Below are 22200 nucleotides of genomic sequence, written 5' to 3'. Positions count from 1 at the left end.
CAAAAATTTCACCCGCCCAAAGAGACCATTTTTTGCAAAGGGCCAAACAGCAGCCTGCCTTGTCCAGCCGCCAACCGCCTCCCGCCGTCCAGCCAACGACGAGCCAGTGAGCCAGGAGCACCAGTAGCTTCGCGCAGCTTCGATGGTTGTCTTTTTCCCTTGCAGCCAAGCCCGCGGACGTCACTCTCCCACCCGCCGCTGGTGCCGCAGCCCACAACCACCGCATCTGGCAATCTGGCATCTGGCATCTGGCCCGCCATTTGCCATTTTGCACACAAACTGCGCCCACCGCAGCCACCAGCAGCCTCTAGCAAACACGGTCCAGCAATCCTTGGCCGGGGCCTGGTGAGGCTGGCTTAACGGGTAACGCCTTGTCCATTGTCTCCCAACCCAACCCCGGCTTCCTTCAAATCACCCTCAGACACGACATCCGCTGGGCAGCAATTGCGCTTTACCATGACTTCATCTCCGAGATAAACCCAACTCCCAGATCGATAAAATGAGGCGTCAGTCAGCGTATCCCCTCGATCCCGACACATGGTGGCGTGAGGTGGAAAACATCAAGGATGCTTGTGGTAGTGTGTGGGGCGCATGAGCAATAATACATTTGCTAATGTTTACCTACTTGTTATACATATACGGAGTACAAACGTCCTCCGTCCTGGATTAAGAGATAATGATGTGAAACATCTTGTCTTGTTTCCTCTCTCCATAAGGCCGCCATTGCCGTGGATTACACCATTCTCCCTGGACTTGGACTTCTCTTCCGTAACCGCTGCCTTTTCAACGACTGTCGCTTGGCCTTTCCTATGTCCTCCATGTCCTCTTTTCCGTCTAGACCAGAGAAATCTTCTTCCACAGAGGCAGCCATCATGGGACTGTTTCGCCCCAGGGGACTTCGGTTGTCACTCTCGTGGTTTCTCGCCGCTTCTTGCCGACTGTTGCCGTGTTCTGCACACGTGAACATGTCTCTCGAACCTTGCAAGGCTGGGATAGCTCCTGCCATGTTACGTGTTGCCAAGTGACCTTCTCCCAGGAATCGCCGAGTGTCTGCGACCATGCTCCTCGGTCTTGATTCCATATCAACTGCTCGACTTGGCCGATGCCTTTTCTCATTGTCTTCGCTGAAGCTATTGATCCATTTAGGCGTGTGTACCGACAAACTATCCGAATCGCTCATGTCAAGAGATTCATGCTCGTATCGATGTTGCTGTGTGTTGAAATTGACATGCGATGGTGTCGGTGAGGCCATTTCATGGTCCGGCATCGGTCCAGGCTCTTGCTCTGCAGAAAAGAAGCGGCCCTCGACGCTGGACGACGGCTGGAGTGCTGAAGGTCGGGTGCGGCGCCGACGGAATTCAATAGCGGGCTTAAAGGTTTCTGGAACAATATTCAAATCGTCTCCGGTGGCGATGGCATGTTCGATTGCCTGTTGGGGTGTTACCTTTGCGTCTGCTGCTCCTGCATCTGCCCTCGGCCCACCCCAAGTTCTTTGGCCTGCAGTGAAGACACCATACACCATATAAACCCAGTTCAAAAACGGGTTGAGCATAAACATCATCGGATACAGAGCAGCTTTCCAGCGGTGCAGCCTGATGGCAAAGTAAAACATAAGCAACCAGTTCAAGCCGCACGAGATGCACATGAACTCCCAGGGCAACGAGTCCACCCGTGTCGAAGTGCTTGATATCGCGATAATGGTGATCAACAGAAGGAGGGCCGTCGTTCGAATGCTAACAGTGGCAAAGCGAAGAAAGCAAAGCATGGGATACTTCCTCCACAGACGGCCGTCTGTCAACATGCAAACTTCATTGGTGATAAACCCTAGAAACCACCGACGCCTCTGCTTGAGTAGAGATCGAAATGACTGGACCGCCTCGGTTTTGCAAAAGGCGCTGGTACTCAGTTGGATCTGATACCGCTGTTTGGCACCGAGCATGAACAAATGTGTTAGCCACCGGTCTTCGCCGAGATGTGTTTTGGCGTAGTCAAAGAGATCCTCGCACTCTTCCGCCTTGTCCGAGAAATAGAACCGTGCCATGTTTCGAAAGGCCGAAAATCGAAGCAGAGTCAGGGCTCCCGGCAGACATGTAACGGCTCCACAACCCGATTCAACAGATCTTTCAAACAGCTGCCCGTGAACATACTCCATGTCCTGCAACAAGGTGATGAACGAATGCTTCTTTGTGGAAGACGTGATAATACCAGTCATCGCCAGCATATTGTGTTTACTACCGGGTCTGAGTTCCATGTCGTACATAAAGTTCTGTATGCACACAGGATCCAGGATGCAGTCCGAGTCGATGAACAGGATGAAGAGGTCGTCCTTCTCCTGAAGGTATCGTTTGTAGATCTTGTCGATGAGGAGAAAGGTCGCCTTCTGACAATGTCGCTTGCCCCCATGGGGAAACCTCGACACGGTGACTCGGGCCCCATTATACGCCACATCAATGGATTTGGGAAAGTCCTTCAACGTAACTGGCACGCCTAGTCGATCGATTGTCTTCAGGTAAAGCTCGTCAATGTCATCTCCGTCGAAAGAGACAAACACGTGGATGCACGCAGCAGGGTAGTCGCAGCTGACTACCGAATTCAGTGCTGTCCACAGGGAGTCCGGTGGCTCCTTGTAGACCGGCATGACCACGACCACCTTTGGGGCGGTCTGCTCATTGAGAGTATATTTGACCCGCTTTTGCCGTCCAAGAGGGACAACAACTAGTTGATAGACGCAGAAGAGCCAGGGGATCACAAGCATGGCTGCAAAGGAGTAGAATGCAAACTCCTGGAGGATGGAAGTCATCAGAGTAGGGAAATATTGTGTGAGATGCTGTGGTAGAGGCAGCGTCGCAATCATCACCGGCAAGAATATCCCCCTGTGTACGATCATTAGCATTATAAGCTCTCGAGGAAAACAGCAACTGACTTGCCGGAGGAGGGTGAACGCCACCATCAGGAGCACAGCCAACACCTTTTGCGACCAGTGATCTGCCTTCATGTATGCCTTTGCAAGGCAATAACAAAACGCTGCTACCCACAAAAACGATTCGAGAAAGGCTGCGAGAATGATGGGACCAATGAAGGCAAGGGAAATAATCTATACCATCAGCAAGAAGTCATCGCTGTGTGGCACGAACGTTCTCACTTCGGGTAACGTCCATGGCCCACTGAGAGATTCATGCTCGGCCATATTTCCTTGCGTTGGTGACACACCAATCAAAACCAGCAGATACTGAAAGGAGCCTTGATCCAAAAATTGCTTTTCTGTTGAGAGGGGTGGCGGATATGCTTCAGCAAAGAGTACTTGATCAAGGTAGTGTGCAAGAAGTGATCACGACGTCGGGATATCAGAGTTGTCGAAAGTTTCAAGGTCTCAAGTGATGGACGAGAGGACCAAAGGGAATGAGCGATAGACTCTTGGATTTCGGCGTGTGAAGCGACAGCCGTGGAAAGCAACCTGGGAGCATCAAAAGGGAGTTTCTGGGCTCTCGCAAGGAGAGAAAAGTGATGGACCTTTGGATCAGTGAATGATATTCAATTCATGAAGATACTGAAACGGTGGCATGGAGGCCGTCGCCAGAAAAGTACTATGGGTCGGAGTGCGCTGGATAAAGTCGAGCAATGAGAGGGCAAGCCAGTAAAGAAGATGATAATAAGGAAGCAAAGGCCAGAGATGGGGAAATAAGAAGAGGCAGTTGCGTCCACAGTGCCAGATTCCGCACATCCGGCTGGCACGGTGGTGATTTCCAGGTCGACCATGCTGGTGAAGGACGGATGCCCAAGCAAAGCGTAGAAGCAGCAGTGGCATCTGCACGATGGCAGCTTGCAGTTTGTGGCCCACAAAAGGGAAGGAGACATTGTCACAATGAGACTGAAGCAAAACGATGCTCAGAGATGGAACGTACTAGGAGCGCAGTTAGAACAGAGAGACAGGTTCGTGGTTACCATATATCATCCATCTCTTGAGCAACGTTTCACCAGCATCCAACAAAGTGATGGGCTCATATAAGAACCAATAACCAGACTCCAAAGGCACACCTTCCAGCCCAGTGCCTTCTACGGCCGCAACGTGGGTGTATTTACAAGTGGAAATCCCCGCTAACGGTGCTGTCAACGTCGGTCCAAGCGCTTGAAGGAGTACGTATCCCATCTGCAAAGTCGCTGAGGATGTCGTCAGAACTGTCTTCTGCCTCACTGGCGTTGATATGACCTGCACTATCAGCAATGCTGGGCGTCACCGAGGCTGGGGGTGTTGCATTCAGAGGGCCTGCACCAATGACAAAAGTTCGAGATGCATCTAGATATGTGCTCTGGACCGGGAGGGATGCTTGCGACTCATGTTCGGAAAGAGTATGCGACGAGACTGAATCCGCCACAGAGAAATACTCTGATCGATCTAGTGGGCGGCGAAGGTAATCGGCAGACGGAATAGAGAAGTCCGGATCAGGAGCACTTTCTGTCGTAGGTGTAAGCTCAAGCAGGCTTTCTGAAGCATGGCTGGACAGAATTTCAACTGGTCGTTCAATCAAAGGTAGATTCCATGCTTCGCGCATCTCCCGCTCGTATCTTGACTCGAATGGATTTGGAGGAGTTTCATCGAGCTCCCTCGCAGAAACGGAGGCGGCGGTCGACAGATGCAGAGTCGGCGGTGACTGATCTCGTTGCAAAGGGACGAGTCTCTGCCGTAGAGTGGCGGACTGCGCCGAGGGTTCGGCGCCAGAGAAGTGTGTTGCTGGGCTTGTTTGTTCATCTTGTGCCGGTTGCAGTAGAATACCATTCTGGTCCACCAGAGTATCAAAAGTCGGGCTAGACGGTATTTCCTTCTCTTGATCCGTGAGCCTTCTTCTCTTCCTCCTCTCTTCCATGATCCGTCCTCGCTCCATGATCTCAGCGATTGCTTGACGTCGACGCTCTTCGGCCAGTTCGCCCTTCTGTTCATGCATCGAGACGTCTGTCGAAGTGCGTCGAGGATGGGGTCTCGGGCCAATCTCGTCGCCGAGGGAGTGCAGGCCCATGGCTATTCTGTGTCTTGTCCGCTCTATCCATGCTCGCACTTGAGGGTTCTCATATGCCGCTATACTGGCTGCCACCAGAACAGAGACAGTGATGATAATTCCTATCGGAGGCATGGTGGGTTAGTGTTGCCCGCGAGCCACAAGAGAAATGAGCATGAGGAATCCTTTGACAACCCTCAAACATGATCGTATGAGCCGTTGGCAGATGATGTAAGGAGAGGATGGCGGTATGCAACGAGGCACGGGGACACTCACCCTTGGCTAGCGGAGCTGGCATTTTGAAAATAAACCAGAGGGTATTTCTCTGAATAGAGAATTCTCAGAGTAGAAGAGAGAGAGGAAGGGTGCAGGCGGAAGGACGCCGTGGTTCAAGACAACCTCCGGGGTGTCCAGGGATATCTTGAAACCGGGTCAGCCTGATTGTACCAGCGTCAAGGATCATACGAGGCACACAGGTGAGGCGGCAGCGGTTCGGAAGGAGGGAGGAAGAGGGAACTGGGCTGCGCCACCCACGCCATTTTTGGAGAACGACGAGGCATCAATATTACTGCCACCAGCTGCTACTGTACGTGCCCCGCATGGCTGTTTGGTGGGACGTGGTTGGCAGCGTGGGAGGCTTGAATCCAGCCTCGGCGCGTCCATATCGGCACATCGGGCTTCACGCGATTCCAAATTGAGTTCCGTGGGAAGTTATACACTGCATAACCCACAACACACCTCAACGACAACGCATTACAGAATGTCTCGAGCAAGTTCCGCTGCTCAGCCAAGGGCATTGACATTGACGGAAGAGCTCGAGAAACTCGAACAGTCCATCACATTAACACTGCAAGGTTGGCTTGGACCAGAAACATGTTTCATTCGCGCACATCCATTGACTCGTACACGTTGCAGAAATCGATCACAACTTCAGTCGAGCACACCGCATAGTGACGTCGAGCATTCTGCCTATAGTCGAACAATATGCCACACATTCAAAGGAGGTCTGGGAGGGGTCAAGAGTGAGACACAATCACACATTTGGGAAGAGACAATGCTGAGACCAAACGCAGTTCTGGAAACAATTTTTTGAATCGAGCGCCAATGTGTCCCTGTCAGGCTACGAAGAGCAACAGTCTCACCTGGAACATACAGACACCACAGTGACCGAAGACACCCACACCACCACACAGAGCACCTTGGAGACGTCGCAGTCGTACGAAACTCCTTCGGCGCAACACATCTCCACAGACTCAATCCAGGACTTGGACCTCTCCAACATGACCATCTCGCCCTCGAAGAGCAGCACACCGCGACCGAATATCACGCAAAAGTTTCAAGAGCAAAGCAATGCTACATTTGCAGACTACCCATCGCCTTATGAGGCCCTGCGACAAGAAGTCCACAGTACGGTTGTCGACAACACGTCCCTGACCCAACCGACTATGCCCGAAACCCCTGGCGGCCGACCAGTATTTGCCATGGACAAGATTGCCGTAGAGACTCCCCAGTCCTCGCCGTTCCTCCCTCCACGACCGACCTCGATCCCACGCCCATCGACTGCCCGCAAACGGACGGATCCTCTGCTGCACCGCATTCTCGACCGAAATTACCGCGTCCAAGCTACACCGCTCACAAGTGAGCATTATGCAAATTGGCCATCGACAACTCGTGGGACCCCCTCGACTACGAGACATGCTCGATCTGCCACACTAGGCAACTCGACTCTCTCGTCGAGCCCAGAGGCGCCTCCACCCGAGCTCCACCCGGAGATATTCTCCTCGCCCGAACGCAGGAGACCAATTCCCGGAGTCAGTGTTCTGACACCGTCACGGGCACGATCCAAATCCCAGCCCTTGAAGGCACCCGCCCGGACACCGGGGGTCTGGGACAGTGACGATGACGATCTCGACGACGACATTCTCTTCGACCAGTCCCCACCTAAGACCATGCAGTTCCACGTCCCTCAGAATCGCCTGTTGAGAACTCCAGCCAAAGAAGCATCGAAGCGGATAGTCGAGGACATCCTGACCAATGCCGGGATAGATTACGGGGAGGAAGAACTCGATTTCACACAGGACATTGAGACCGAGGGGTTCAAAATGGATGGCGATGGGGAGCCGACCAGTCCGAGTGTTGTCCGTCGAGCCATGAACATCGAGGACGAGACATTTTGACGTAACGTGACATGACATGGTAGAGGCGAAAGATGCAGTCGATCTGCCCGGGTACGCGCCCATGAGGCGAATATACTGTCTTCAAACACGATGCGAACCATATACAAGAACAAGTTATCATGGAAGAGATCATCCAACGCTCGTTGACAGACAGATCGTGATGCCGTCGCGCGGTATACCTGGTATTTTGCTCGCTCCTCACTCATCCATACCCTAGGGTTACGATATTAATTCATTTATTCATCTTTCTATCCCTCCCTGCATAATTTCATCCGTCTTGAGTACCGTGCTTAGTCGATCGTTAAAGCTAGGATAGCCTGGTCTGTAGTAGCCCATCACGCCCATGTAACTGACTGACTGGCTACCTATCTGATCGACTACCCAAATGTCCGTATTAGATTCCTATCTAGATATCTACATAAGTATCTAGATGTATCATTACTCAGCTTCGTTTCATTTCCCTTCTCTTCCTTTCGCATCCTTTCGCAAACAGCAACAACCGCAACAACAAACAGAAAGACCCAATGCTCAAGCTCGACACACATGTCACATGGGTACCTATCTTAGAGACGTAAGAACCAGCACCTTATATCCAGCATCTCACATTCGTATTCTGTGTGATTCTGCAACTCTTCTCCTTGCCTCTTTCTCACTCTCACACCCTCGCACCCTCGCACCCTCGCTTCTCCACAGCATCATCTCCTCTCCCGATCACAATCGTCAAGATCGTCTATCAGACACGGACACATCCCGACAAGACAGGAATGACATTTCACGAGTTCAACACCAGAGCGACCATGACGCCGACAGCGAGGACGAGGGACTGGGCGATACCCGCCTCGTGGATGGCGGCGCTGCCTGTGTAAGGTGTGATGGGCGGGGTGAGGACCTATGTAGATTTCAATGCCCGGCGGTCGGGCGGGGAAGGTTAGTAAAGTAAACAGTACGATGCCACACAGATACACAGACACACACAATGAGTCTCTCTCATATACTCAAACAATGTGTGGCCAGCTAAGAGCAAGAGCAACTCATCCAAAAAGGTGGGGCTTAAGAGACATACCGTATCAATGATGTGAGCCACGCCGTTCTCCAGAATCAGATTCGACGCGACAATCTTGGCGTTGTTCACAAAGTAATCGTCGCCCTGGACAGTCACCGTGACGGTCGTGCCGGACTGCGTCACGAAACTCGCCCCGTTGCTCAGGCTGGGGAGGTAGCCCGCAAAGTCCTGCACGACGTGGCCCGCCAGGACGGACTGGATGCTGCTGGGCGACAGGGACGGGGCGATGTTTGCGGCGGCAAAGGCCTGGTTGGTGGGGATGAAGACGGTGATGAGAGGTGTGGCGTCCAGGGTCGTCGACTGGTTCGACGAGTTGGCCAGGGCAACAAAGGTCGATTGGCCCGTGGTCTGGGCCGTGGTGGACAGTGTGGCGGGCAGGGTGAAGAGGCTGTGGAAGTGTCCAAAATCTCAGCAGGTATGTAATGGTGGATTGTCCATTTCGAGGACGACCCGACCGAGGTACACACATATTGAATGAACCGAAGCCCAGAGATTCAAGATCTGAGAATGTAAACAAGTGATATGAATTCGCTCCACTTACCCGTCAGTAGTATGAATCACTCCACCAGCGAAAGGAATGTCGGCCGTTATGACCCCAACCGAGTTGCCCAGCCCCGAAAAGATATCCACGAGTGTGTCCACCGTGTCCTGTCTGGCGAGGAGGGTCGGAGCCGATCGCTTGCTGGATGTCGTCTTGGTACTGTTTTTCGGTTTCGAGACGACCTTTTGCGTGGCTCCTTTGAGGTTGGCGTTGGTGTCCTTGGTCGCTACCACCGCGCCAGGTGGAGTCCGGAGGCCGTTGATCTCGCTCTGGCTTTGCGTCGCGTGGAGAAGCAATTGCTGTTGCTGTGCTGGGGTGAGCGTGTCGCGCTTCCTCAGCCGCGTTGCGTTCACTGTGCTGCCAATGAATTGGTCGGTCGGAGCAAAGACGGTAGGAACTCCCGCGGCATAAGCAGCTGAGACTACAGGGTCCGATGCAATTAGTGCGGCAAACTTGGCGGCCCCTGCTGCGATAAGAGCATCGTTCAATGAGGGCAGACTTGGCGTTGGCGATGGCGACGGCCACACGGTGGTTTGCCACGACTGCCACGTGGGAGACTCCGATGGCCAAGAGTGTGGTGAGTAACTGCTTGTCGGCCATGAGGACCACGGCAAGCTTTCCGAAGACCAGACATGAGATGAGTAGCTAGACGGACCCCAAGAGCTCGAGTATTCTGGCCAAGTAGGTGCTGAGATAGAGGGAGTGTATGTCGAGGGCCACGGGACGACGGATGACCAAGTTTCCGAAGTATAGACAGTCGGTGTCCACGCGGGAGTCTCCTCAGACCATGGCGGCTCGGCATAGGAACTGGGAGAGGGCGACCAGGTCCAGGTCCAGGATGGGCGGGTAAATGAAGGCACAGTCGCCGGGAAGTGCTGGGCAGCGACTGGAGAAATTCCCAGCCCAGACAGGGCGATAATGAGTTGAAACGACATGATCAGGCTGGGAGCTGCGGCTCACAGAGTTGGAATGCAATGGAGACAGGAGGAGACCAGACTGCGTGAGCGAACGTGCAGGATGTCGAGCCTACTTTGGTGCTTCTCTCTTTTTTTTCTTTCCCACCAAAGTTGGCTGCAAACGAGCGAGCATAAATTCGGCAGAGCCTCACCGTTGCATAATCCAGAGGAGAGACGGGGTGTGACTTACCTATATGTCCGTCTTTCGACGGACCTTTCCAGAGTGCACGAAACTGGCTTCCAAAAAGTCCGCCTGGCCACGAGAACTATGTAGAAACCGGGATCGTCGATGGAGGCTTGGGCGGAGAAAGCACGTTTTCAGCCTGCCATATCCAAGAATGGTCCCTCTCCTCTTATTGTTCTTCTGTTCGCTCGATGCCCCTTCTGCAGAGGCTGCAGGAGCTGCAACGGTGCAACGGCGCGACGGCGCAGATGGTGCCATCGTCGAGTAAAGCAATGCAGTGTGGTGTATGGGCGTGCGTACGCTGTACTCTGGGTGCTTGGTGGACATGCGTCAATAGCGCAAGTACAGTACCATACCTGAAGAGTGAGAGCAAGGGTACGCGGCGAACTCGGTAAGAGTTGTAGGTTCAGGGTCGAGATGAGGCTCCAAGGGTTACTCAAAGCAGTCTCGTGCAGGGGAATTTCACACTGCTTGGATGGGGATGGCCCGCATCTTTAGCCAGTCTCGTATCAGTGGACGCGAGTTGGGCAAAAGGCTTGCAGTTTTAGGCTGTTGTTTGACGTAAATAGGAACAAGCGTCGGACTGTCGACTCGAGACAACCTCCAAGGGCTAGTGAGGCTCGTCTGTCTGCTTGGTCATGGGCACTGTGGGTAGGCACCGACGCTGCCTGGTAGGTCGATGAAATCCCGAAATCCGGGGTGGTCGTCAGAGAAAGCTTCTCAAAGGGCGGAAGTGCCCGAGTTCGCCGGACTTTGGTTGTCACCTCTCTGCAGTTTCGAAGTGACCAATAGGGGGTAAGATAGTACAAGGTGGATCCACACATACAGCTTTCTGTGCGTTCATTGGCTTTAGTACCCAGTGCACAACCGAAACATCCACCAATAGGGCAGAGAATAATGCCACGCTGTGGGTCCAGGCTTGAGCCTGGAAGCGTCGCTGTCCTCGTCTCTCTCCATCCATCACACCAGAAACACCCACCACGATGGTGGCTTGCATCGACACGCTGGCAGCCCGACCCATCATTCGTATTGACTCTCCTCTGCCCAACCAGATTGGTGTCCTTCTCGAACTTGTGACCGTTGATTTCGATCGTCAGTCAACATTGTTTCCTTGGTCCCGGCCGGAACGCTCTCGCAGATACCAGCAGATATTGGGGCCACCCATCAGAGTCGACTTGTTGTCGCAGCGGAGCTCTTGGTCGCCGATCATGCACCGACTCGAGAGAGCTCTGGCTCGAGTGGGAATGTATCTCCCCATTTGGCCCCCAAAAGGTGCATCGCTCGCTCTCTGTTGGGGTAAAGGTTTCTGTCAAGCCATGCATGTGGCCGCTGGAAAGGCAACCAGAATCACCCTCAACTGCAGCCGCATCTCCCGTATCGGATGCATTTAGACACCAGTTCAGCCAAAGGACTCGCGTCGGGGAAAAATGCATCCTCTTCTGTCCAGGCATGAGAGCAAACCTAGACACCTGAGAATGCTAACTTCCCTTGCCAGCCTTGCACGCTCTTCCTGAGACTCTCCTCCAGCTTCGGTAGCAGCCACAACTCTTCAAGAACAAAGGGGGCCAAAGGAAAAACTCACCCGAAGCCACAACAGTCATGGTTTTCTCCAGTCTCGATCCGGGGCGCCAAACCTATCACCTGTGGCGCCGCTTCTCCATGCCCACAGAGCACGGGTCCAGAGACGCCATCGCGGTACCCGCCAATGTCGCCAACGAACTCAACTCGGCATATACCTTCATGCTACAGTTGATCATAGTCGACTTCTGGGTCATTCTGATTCTGGCAGGCGTTGTGCTCTTCCTGGGCAAGGAGAAACACAGCCATAACAGTGGGGTGATAGCCACGGGAATCTGGAATTCCAGGGACTCACCAAGCGTCATCTGCAAGCTGACCGGCTCCTATTTCTTCAAGATCAAAGACCGACGGCGTTTCCATCTGTTTTGGTGGACGGTGCTGGCAGCCGGTTTTGTGGTCGCCATCTATGCCATCCCAATCAAGGTCGCGCCGTATATCATCATTGACAATGCCGCGCCCGTAGCCGCCTCCGCCGTCTATGTTCCATCATTGAGTAACACCCCGGACGAGAAGAACGGTGTGCAGATCAACGCGCTCGAGGCGCCATCGGCGTTTCGCGCTGCGGGAAGTGTCTTGGTCGCCAACTCCACAGGCCGCACGCATGTATTCATCGATCCGCCCGAGACGCTTCAAGACCTGGGCGACGGCGAGGCAGTCATACGCGTTGGATACAACTATACCATCACTGGCGTGGACTTTGGCCTGCAGCATTATCCTGACCTCGTGCTGAGCGTCCAAGGGTCGTGCCAGACGGACTATTCGTGGCTCCTGGCCGAGTCGGTAGATGATTCTAACATCATCAATGACGAATACCTGCTTTTCAACGATCCCGATGAAGGCACCCAGAATGTGTCATTCTACGATAGCGCCAGGCCACTGGGCTACTTTTTCCAGGGACTTGCCTCGCCCACAGGGCCCGCCGGCAATTGGACCTGGGGTGCACTAGTCTCCTCTGTGCAGCGCCAGAGCATCACAGCCGGCACAGATCCTTGGTATCTTACTGTTGCTGATGGCGGCAGCGACGTGGGATTCATAGTCAAAGGCGGACGACCCGCACTTTCGTGCTGGCAGAACGACGTCTGGTCGTATCGTGGGCATCAAAGCACAGCTGTGGCTCTCGATTCGACGTCCCTGCCTGGGCTGAATCTCTCACCAGGACTGCAAAACGTCTTGGCTCGCTTTCTGTCGTTGCCCAAGATCGTGACATTGGCCACTCGCCTCGGGGCCTCAGCGCTGGTGTCCACCGATACTTCGCTGGGCGAAAAGTTTGATGCTGGCGCGTCCAGCTTCCACGACGACCTGCAGCGACTGGTGTTCGCCTCATATATCGCCACAATGAACACGCTTACCGATACGACCCTGTTCTCCACAAACAACTACGGTCTCCCGAACCAGGTCATCGGGTCTGACGGCGGTCCCGACCCCGGGGTCGACGCGTTCGTCATCTGGAGCAGCAATGTGTCAACATTGTCAATTCTTACCATCATTATCATCCCCGTCATGACAGTCGTCATGAAGTTGGTCGTTTGGGCTCTCACGGACCTGCCCTTTTCCTGGTACCGCATCCAGGCTTTGCAGGCGACGGTGCTGTATAGTTGTCTCCACGAAAAGGCAACAGGAATCAATGACGTCGAGTGCAACCGACAAGGCGATCGACCATGGGTCAAACAAGGGGACCACGAGCAGGCTGTTTTCAGGCCGCGCTTCGACAGGGAGAGTCGAACACTTAGCTGGGGTGCAGCAGAGTATGTTAAGTTTCAAGTTTGTTTCTTTCAACTGCCACTTCCCTCCGTACTATCACTGCTCGCAGGCTTCCTTGGCTTCACTTGAGTGCATAACCATGAATTGAAAACCAGTGACTTACCCTTTATAGGCATCGGGAAGTGACCCTTGGAATCGGGCCGACGCCCTTAACCCCGAGAGGCACCAGCAATCTCGAAGTACCAGGGGCCAATGGTAGAACAGAATACTTCCAACCACAGCCTCAGAGCCAGGCTGTAAATGAAAAGCCAGCGTCGAATGTCGAGTCGCAGATCTCCAGTGTCCTCACTCCATCGTCGGTGAATCAGCCGCTCCTACCCTCAAGTTCTCGGCCTCGATAGACCTTTCGTCGAAGCAAATGTCGGTTGGGGTTGGTTGGAGGGTCATCTTCACACCCCAAGAGAAACGAGATGTTTTTGGGCTCCGTTAGGTTGCACTCTTGCTAGGGAGCACTGCCTCTGGGAAAAGACCCAAGAAAAATCCATGCTTCATTGATTGAGCCTACTGCATTGCTCCTCTTTTTCTTAAACACTGGTCCATGCCATACGGTCAACCGCAGGAGTTACAATAATGGTGATGCTGATGACAACGATAGTAACAAAGGTTGTAACGGGCGTTTGTGTTCTTGTTGTATGTAAATCAGACGAGTTCCAGGAAAAGGCTGCCCTCGTCTTGAGAATGTTACCGTTGATCAAGGGTGGGGTAGCCTGCAGCTTTCAGTAAATGTGGATATCAGTTCATAAAAGGTCTGATAGGTAGACGGGGCAATTCAGCCTATTGGCTACTGACACGAACCCTGAGTATGCAGCCTGGATATAATGACGACGATCAAAATAAGGTCTTGGGCGCTCTGTTGCAAGTTGAAGTCCATCAGTAACGTTTCCGCCAAATAAAGAGATTGCCCGTTGCCCATCTCCATTCGACCAAACATGGATAAGTTGACGGTAACGATGCCGGATTTGGGCGAGATCGGTAGAACACTTATCCTCGTCGTCGGTGCATTCGTACTGGTAAGCGACCTCGGCGTCAAAGTTGATTGAACACTAAGGAGGGAAAGATTGTCGTTTGTTGGCTTCTATACAACCTCTTCCTTCATCCACTGTGTCATTACCCAGGTCCAATCTTATGGCGAGCAACCCGTCTCACGTGGGTGATTGCGCTTCAGCGAGGCTGTTTGCATCGGGATCTCCTTCGACTGCATGACAAATATGGCCCAGTGGTCCGAACTGCTCCTGATGAATTGTCGTACATCGACGCCCAGGCATGGAAAGACATCTATACCTCAAGACCAGGTCACGCTGCCATCGAACGAGGCGGAGTATGGTTTCGGAAGACGCGACCAGACGAGCCTTACAGCATCATGGGACACAACGAGGACCATCATGCTCGATATCGAAGAGCCTTCATGGGCGCTTTCAGCGAGAAAGCAATCAAGGATTATTCAACACTGATTGAAAGTTATGTCGATCTGATGATGCAGAGGCTTCGAACCATGACTACCCAGAATGGCGGTACAACAATCGATATCGTGTCATGGCTGAACTTCGTAACGTTTGATATCTCGGGTGACTTGTCGTTCGGTGAATCCTTCGGAAGCACGTCGACAGGAAGTCCACACCCTTGGGTTGACATAGCTTGTCGCTTTGGGAAGGGTGTAGCTCTGGTGGCCTCGATCAACCATTACGCACCACTGCAGAAATTGCTGAAATATGCCTTACCAGCCAAAGTACGCCAGAAAATGATCTATCACCGAGAATTGAGCGCACAAAAGGTCCGTCAAAGACTGCAACTCCAAGAGCAAAGACCCGACTTTGTCAATGCCGTGCTCAGATACAATCAGGAGAAGGCGGAGAAGGTGACCCCGAAAGAGCTGGAGCTGAACATGAGTGTCTTTGTCTTTGCTGGCAGTGAAACAGTGAGCTCGGCGGTTGCAGCAATATTATTCGGACTGTTGGAAGCGCCCAAGGCAATGTCACGGGTTAGCCAGGAGATCAGATCTGCCTTTGTTTGCGAGCAAGAGATCGACGTGGCCACCGCATCCAAGCTCGAGTATCTAACCGCTGTGATCAACGAAGGCATGCGGCTTGGTCCACCTAGCGTCATAGGGGTTCCTCGCACTGTGCCAGCTGGTGGGGAAGAGATATGTGGGAAAATGGTGCCTGGCGGAGTAAGATCTTTGCGTCCTTTAGTCCGCTGCTCTTGCTGACCGATATTCAGACATTTGTCGCGGTCAATCAATATCCAGCATTCCGATCTGCAACCAACTTTCTTGAACCTGACAAGTTCATTCCAGAGCGCTTTCTCAGGAAGCAGGGTGCCAGAAACAACCTAGCCGTCTTTCAGCCTTTCCTTGTAGGACGACATATGTGCATTGGACAGAAATTGGCCTGGGCGGAGATGCGGCTCATACTGGCCCGACTGCTCTATGTCTTTGACATCAGCTGGAACACCACACCACCCATGCATGATTGGGGGGAACAGGAGACATTTATTTTCTGGCAGAAGAAACCTCTTGAGCTTCGTTTGGTGCGCAGATGAGGAAAGTTCGAAGGAGGATCGTATGCATTGTAGCTGCTGACGGGGGTAGATTGTTCCGTTCTCGCAGGCGATAATGGACGACTCAAGTCGCACAGTCTGTGGCCATGGTAAACATCTGCTAAGAGGACACCAAGTCGGCCGACGTGTAGTCAGAAGCATACACAGTATACAAGAACTAAACAGTGAAGACGCTCTTCTCTCGATTCGAGGACTTGTTGGTTGTATACATACATAGCAGGCTACGAGGGCTGGAGGGTCAAAGCGAAATTTCTCCGCACGCATTCGCCGCACTTTCCGAGAATGGTCGTTAATACATTTTGTTGGAGAAAATTATTTTCCAAGGTCAAGTGCGACTGTCTCGCAGTCAACACCTGCCATTGTGAATTTTGTCTCAACTGTCCTAGACCTTCTTACTGGATCAACTAGGCTTTGCTGAGCTTCCAGCACTCAATTTAGCACTCTGCTGCTTGTCCCGCCGTCACGCGACCGCTGACGTCTCGAGTCAATTTTCAGTGCTTGTCCAAGATGAAGGCGGCCTCAACAGAATCCAGTCGCGACGCATCCAAGCCGTCTACCCAGGTTCTTTCTCTTGTATCCTCGTTCCTCGCTGAGAATGGATTTCACTCGGCTGTCAAGGCTTTTCAGAAAGACCTCAAACGAATGAAGCAGTCGGTGGAAGTCCTTAGCGTCGCGGATTCACAAGATGGTGTTAATCTACAAGAGATTGTTGATAACTGGAACAAGCAAGAGGCGCTACAATCTACACAGCACTCTTCAGATAGCACCACCTCGGATTCGAGCGAGGACGCGATGTCAGGGTCAGACTCAGAGTCTGGCAGTGCAAGCAGCAGTGAAGAGAGCGATGCGGTCAAGAGCAGCGAGGACACATCCCCTTCAGAGTCCGAGTCCGACTCAGGAACAGATGAAGACATGTTGAAGACAAAGCCAGCGTCTAAATTGAAGAGAGCCAAGCCCAGCAAGAGAGATTCGTCCCCGTCAAGCTCTTCATCGGTGTCCTCCGATAGCGATGCCGACGATGAGCGAGAGATTGGTGCCAAAGCAAAAGCCAAGGCCCCACGGAAGAAGTCTTCAAACACCTCGAACGAAGGCGAAAAAGCCCCGACCCTCAAGCGGAAGGCACGATCCAGCTCGCCAGAATCGACTTCTTCGGATTCGGATTCAGATTCGGACTCAGATGATCGGCCGTCAAAGCGAGCCAAGATTGAGGCCAACGAGGACGAGGACGAGAGTTCCTCAAGCAATGTATCCTCCTCGAGCTCCGAGGAAGACTCGGGTGATGCCAAAGACTCATCCAGCGAGGCAGACGAAGCGGAGAGCGGAGCAATGAGCACAGATGTATCCAAGGGACATGTAAAGCTCGACAATGCCGCCGACGGTCTATCTGATTCATCATCGGGAACAGTCACAGGAGATGTTGTTGAGCCAGACGAGTCATCTGCCAGACAAGCTGACGCAACGATAAACAGAGGGAAAAAGCAGGCGGTAGCGACCAAGAAGGCGCATGAAGGCGCGAGGCCAACTCCGCTGGCACAACTGTCAGCCCAGGCAACGGCAGATTCTCATATCAGCAATGCCTATCGAAGCTATGACTATGCCGAACGAGCATACAAAGACTTGTCTGTCACACGGGGCAAAGGGTTCACCAAAGAGAAGAACAAGAAGAAGCGGGGCAGCTATCGTGGAGGAGCCATTGACATAAGTGGTGGAAAGGGGTTCAAGTTCGACGACTAAAACCATAGAATATTCGACCCGAGGACGGAAAAAGGAAGCAGAGTATTTCTTAGGCCTAAAAGCATGGAGTTTGGAGGTGGTCATATCATGGATACTAAGAAAAGAGCTAACGATAGATTAAAACCAAGACTATGTAGTTGCAGAGATGCTGTGATGGGATGATGGATAACAGATGGTGAGCTTGTCTCTACTACTGGTTCATGCTGGCGGTTTTCTGCAGATGGTGAGAGGTGATGACGTGTCTGACGATTGCAATCCCAGTAACAAAGAGCCTGTTGTTTCCCAAGAGCCCTTTTAGACCACTTTGTTGAGCTGTCGAGGGGTTGACTTGGTGATGAAGACACTGTGGCACATCCACAAGTATTAGGTACCTGAAATTGGTGGTGATTGTCACCAAAACCGAGGTACCATATACCTGTAGGTACCTGTCTGGTAGTAGGTACGAGGGACTCGGTACCTCGTACCCGTCTGCATGTACCCCTCCTTGCCCTGCAGCTTCCCAACCATTTCCATCGTATCTCGTATTTCCCCCCAAAATGCTGCAGCCTGTTGCCTGCGTCTGACACCTCGGCTCACCTGGAGTGCGTCCCGTCCATCTAATTGTATTCTTACTGGTGTAGATTGGATCCGCGGGACAAATTTAATTCTGGGGAAACGCATCCACGCATCCACGCACCCAAAAAAACCCGCGATTGTTCTTTGTTGGGGATCTGACTTGGCGTCCCAACCAAACTTGAAGCCCCAGATGGTGCCAATGCATTTTTCTGGCTTCGAAGCTGCGCAGTCAGTGCCACTCACCAATCACATCCCGCAAGGCAGAAGCCGACGACGCCAATTGAACCCCCTACGATCGATCAACATCCTCAAGCTGCATACCGGGTCCCATCTACTTGTTCCCCATGGTTCCTCTCTTCGTCACCGACTCTTTATTCTCCCTCTCGCTCCCTCATACGCCTCCCTCTCTGTCTTTCCCCCAGAAAAGAGCTCGGGAAAACAAAGGACTTGTTGTGATTTGTCCCTGCGGTGCTGCTCATCTTCCCTGCCTAATCACGCGCCACAAAATAGACCGTCGATTTTCACATCATCCGGCGACTCTCACGCACCCGCAATTGAACCAATTGATCTGGGTGACAGGGTCTGGTGGTGGTGTCTGTGGAATTTAACGCGTCGAATGCAACTGCAGGTCGAGATCAGGCACAGACTGATCAAGTTTTTTGCCCCCCTAGCGTCAAGGCTCACCGGGGACAATTTCACTGAGCCTAACAGTCACCAGGAAACAAGCGACAAGCTACCCAAGCCATCAAAGGCACCAGCAAACTACAAATTACTGGGATTATCCGCCACATCCGCCTCCACAGTTCAACTCCCTCTCCTCAAAATCCTTTTTTATTTCCCCGAGATCTCGAATTGAGCTCTTTGTATAGCATTGAATCTTTGCGGGGACAGTTCGTGAGGCTCTATTTGGTCTCCCCTTGGCTCTTACCGTCTTGGTATTTGGGCTCAACTACCCGAGTAAATCTTGGAACTGAGTCACGGTCTGACCAAAAACGAATCCCGGATTTTCGAGGGGGGGAAATAATTTCCCTTTGACAAATTCGCCAACGTCACCCGGACTTTCCCAATTGACCGACTACAAATTCAGCGGCAGAGATTCTTTGGAGCTCTGGGCTCCCTCTCCGTGTCAGCGACGTTCCCAAAAGAACTACGTTTCGTTCAATCAGTACATGACCAGCCGGATGATCATCCTGGCGGGAGCTCCCGAGTCAGCGAAGCTCGACTGGAGCGAGAAATCGCTTTTGCCGGCTTCTACCCACGTCGAATCTCTCTCCCACAAGAACGAACTACCCAACTCGCAGACCCCATTATCGCCCTCGTCCAAAGCGTTTGGTGCCCAATGGCGACAGATTACAACGCAGAAGCTCCAGATGCGCCCGATTTTGCCCAAACTCAACATTGATGCACGCCCGACGGCGCCAGGCATTGCCTTCCCGCACCAAGGCAAGCAACAGGATGAGACCAATGAGGTTGACCAGAGCGGCGCCGAATTCTTTTCCTTTTCTGAATTACTCGGCGCATCTACACCAAGCAGTGACATTAGTGAGGCCCAGTCACAACCTTCACTCTCCGGCGGTTCCTCGTCTATCCCAGATACCGCTTCCAACAGCACGGGCGCGTTCAACACATCCGACGGAGGACCTCTATCCGAGTACTACGACCATTCCTTTTCCATCTACGAAGCCATCCCATCATCCCAACTTTCACACTTCTCCGACTCCATCACCCCTGGCACGCCCACCTATGAATCGAACGAAGAAATGTTCTCGGCACAGCAGGTCCCCGGTACACCTGGGGGAATAATTCGGACTCCCTCTCAGAGACGATTAAGTCAAGCGCCGCGACCGAAAACGCTGAGTGAGCTGCAAGACATTCCGAATGCAAGGTACTTGCAGAGCATCTCGCCGCAAACCATGACAGTCAACTTGATTGTGGGCATTATTTCCATTGCGCCACCAAGAACGGTCATCACAGGGGCCAAATATGGCCGACCGAAGGAGGTGGACCTTGTGGAGATGGTGGTGGGTGACGACACGAGATCCGGCTTTCCAATCTCCATGTGGTTGCCAAAAGAAATGCGGGTGAACTGGAAGGACGGCGCCAATGCGAACCCGGAAGGGAGCCGGAGCATCCTACGTCGAAGTTTGCGGTTTATGAAACCTCGTGATGTGGTGTTGCTTCAGAACGTGGCACTCAGCTCGTTCCGAGGCAAAGTACACGGGCAGAGTCTAAAGGGCGATGTCACCAAGATCGATCTGTTGTTCCGCAAGAAAGTGGATGACGACGATTTGGCTGGTATATATTCGGTGAGCAACCTCCGGACAGCCAATGTGGGAAAGGACCCGCAGGTGTTGAGGGTGAAGAAAGTGAGGGATTGGCTAATGGAGTTTGTGGGCGAACGAGAGGGAGGGATGGGGGGTGGATTAACACCACCGGGAGGCAAAAGAGGAAGGAAGAACAAGGCTGGATACGGCTATGCGTTCTTACCTGAGGATACGCCATGAATGGAAAGAAGACGAGGACCACGAGGATCTACGAGACAAGAGATGTGCGGCGATCTTTGACGAAGGCTGGGAACTCTGAACCTGGAGGATGTAATAACAGCAACACAGAAGGACTGAGATGGCAAAGGGGGGGGGGGGGGGGGGGTTGGGAGGTTGTGCTCTCGCCCTTCCCGTGTATTGTAGTAATAGTCACGAGACATGACTGCATTGGATGGGTTTTGGTATCATTGCGCGGCGTATATATAGTCTAAAGTGGTGGTAGTAATACTCTGCCGGCGAAGAAACATTTCGAGATCTGGGTGTACAAGTCATGTTCTTGTGCCGTGACCCAATATGCAAGTATGTACATTAGGTAGTATTATCAAAAGAGATCATTGAGGAAAAATAGCAGAAGGAATTAATTCCCCCAAGAGGGTATTTTACGAGTACTTTCTGTCCAAGTATGAGGAAAGAGAAGGTAGCTGGTGTTGACGAATCGCATCGCGACGTTAGAGACATGAAGTACAATGTTATTATTGGTGAGTGGCGAGTGCTTGACACTAAAAATATCATCAAAGTCTTCAGACCAAGAAAAGAACAAGACGAGGAGGAGACGGGCAAGTAAATGGCCTCGTGACCAGCAAGTGCCAAAAGGAGAGAGGGACTTGTGTGTCTTTACTTTTTGTCCAAGTCCAAAGTACCGAGTAGCTTATGTGCTTGTCACCTTGTGGGTTGTGAACCAGGACAATCCCAATTACCGCCTCGCGGGCCTACGGGCGCCTTGCCATTTCATATTCAATCACGAGGTACAAAAAAAAAAGAAGCCCACGAAGCGGTCAAGTACTCGGTACTCAATGCAGCAGTCAAAGACCAAACCAATCGCAGGAGCGTCTGGGTCGGCGTGTTGGCGTTATTGCGTGATGAGTGGACTGATTAAGATGTGCCTTATTTCTAGGTACATGTACTTGAGCCTGCACTTGTTTGTACACGGTAGAGGGCATTATAACTAAAAGGGGGAGAATGAAAAAAGGGGCCAAGGGTTCCAGACTTTGAATGTCTACCGGGTATCTCGAACATCGGTACAAGAATGAGTAAAAAAGGGTCCGCTTCCCGAGGGAGAGTGCGAAATTGCATGCAGACACGCACAGATTTGCATCCCCGGGAGGGCTCATGGTGGCTCAACACCACTTCTCACTTCTCCTTGGCCACCCCGAGAAGTTACCACCAAATGCCTCATAAGGACTGACTAAGTGCTCGCAGATTTCAGGGGGTCACTTTACTAGGCACCTAGTAGGTACTTGGAGGTAGTCAATGGGCGTTTCCGCTAAGATTTGTTCGACCGGGTTTAGTCGTAGTTGACTTTTAGGTGCTTGCCGAGCTGAGCCTTATCGATAAACTAAGGGGACGATAGAATTTTTTTGAGGGCTTCTCTCTCGCGTAGGGTACACGCGTTGGGAGGTCGCGGAGGTACCTCTGGCATTACTTTTGGCATGCCTGGCTAACAGTCGGAGAACTGTTGCAGGGATGCCCACCCTGCCGACCCCACCTACTCAATTAACCTCTTTAACTAAAACCCATCCGCGGCGGTGGCTTGGGTAAACCCAAAGCTGAGGCTCACCAC

The 22200-nt window shown here is 52.5% G+C and overlaps 8 protein-coding genes across 8 annotated transcripts; 5 read left to right on the top strand and 3 right to left on the bottom strand.

Moving 5' to 3' along the window:
* Positions 1-733: 733 nt before the first annotated feature.
* Z517_12186 (uncharacterized protein) lies at positions 734-2854 on the bottom strand (the record flags this gene model as incomplete). The annotated part of the gene is made up of 1 exon (XM_013422600.1): positions 734-2854. The coding sequence occupies one exon, from the start codon at positions 2852-2854 to the stop codon at positions 734-736; it is 2121 nt and encodes a 706-aa protein (XP_013278054.1).
* Positions 2855-4076: 1222 nt separating this feature from the next.
* Z517_12185 (uncharacterized protein) lies at positions 4077-5126 on the bottom strand (the record flags this gene model as incomplete). The annotated part of the gene is made up of 1 exon (XM_013422599.1): positions 4077-5126. The coding sequence occupies one exon, from the start codon at positions 5124-5126 to the stop codon at positions 4077-4079; it is 1050 nt and encodes a 349-aa protein (XP_013278053.1).
* Positions 5127-5751: 625 nt separating this feature from the next.
* On the top strand, positions 5752-7168 carry Z517_12184 (uncharacterized protein; the record flags this gene model as incomplete). The annotated part of the gene is made up of 3 exons (XM_013422598.1): positions 5752-5845; positions 5907-6013; positions 6065-7168. 3 exons carry the CDS (start codon positions 5752-5754, stop codon positions 7166-7168), a joined length of 1305 nt encoding a protein of 434 aa, XP_013278052.1.
* A 772-nt stretch (positions 7169-7940) lies between these two features.
* Positions 7941-9707, bottom strand: Z517_12183 (uncharacterized protein; the record flags this gene model as incomplete). Its single annotated transcript, XM_013422597.1, has 3 exons — positions 7941-8057; positions 8232-8619; positions 8773-9707. 3 exons carry the CDS (start codon positions 9705-9707, stop codon positions 7941-7943), a joined length of 1440 nt encoding a protein of 479 aa, XP_013278051.1.
* Positions 9708-11511: 1804 nt separating this feature from the next.
* Positions 11512-13320, top strand: Z517_12182 (uncharacterized protein; the record flags this gene model as incomplete). Its single annotated transcript, XM_013422596.1, has 1 exon — positions 11512-13320. The coding sequence occupies one exon, from the start codon at positions 11512-11514 to the stop codon at positions 13318-13320; it is 1809 nt and encodes a 602-aa protein (XP_013278050.1).
* Positions 13321-14180: 860 nt separating this feature from the next.
* On the top strand, positions 14181-15789 carry Z517_12181 (uncharacterized protein; the record flags this gene model as incomplete). The annotated part of the gene is made up of 3 exons (XM_013422595.1): positions 14181-14261; positions 14309-15418; positions 15469-15789. 3 exons carry the CDS (start codon positions 14181-14183, stop codon positions 15787-15789), a joined length of 1512 nt encoding a protein of 503 aa, XP_013278049.1.
* Positions 15790-16314: 525 nt separating this feature from the next.
* On the top strand, positions 16315-17541 carry Z517_12180 (uncharacterized protein; the record flags this gene model as incomplete). Its single annotated transcript, XM_013422594.1, has 1 exon — positions 16315-17541. The coding sequence occupies one exon, from the start codon at positions 16315-16317 to the stop codon at positions 17539-17541; it is 1227 nt and encodes a 408-aa protein (XP_013278048.1).
* Positions 17542-19265: 1724 nt separating this feature from the next.
* Z517_12179 (uncharacterized protein) lies at positions 19266-20600 on the top strand (the record flags this gene model as incomplete). Its single annotated transcript, XM_013422593.1, has 1 exon — positions 19266-20600. The coding sequence occupies one exon, from the start codon at positions 19266-19268 to the stop codon at positions 20598-20600; it is 1335 nt and encodes a 444-aa protein (XP_013278047.1).
* Positions 20601-22200: the final 1600 nt, after the last annotated feature.

Source organism: Fonsecaea pedrosoi, assembly GCF_000835455.1.
Source record: "Fonsecaea pedrosoi CBS 271.37 unplaced genomic scaffold supercont1.9, whole genome shotgun sequence".
NCBI classification, from domain to species: domain Eukaryota; kingdom Fungi; phylum Ascomycota; class Eurotiomycetes; order Chaetothyriales; family Herpotrichiellaceae; genus Fonsecaea; species Fonsecaea pedrosoi.
This window is presented reverse-complemented; position numbering and strand designations above follow the sequence as displayed.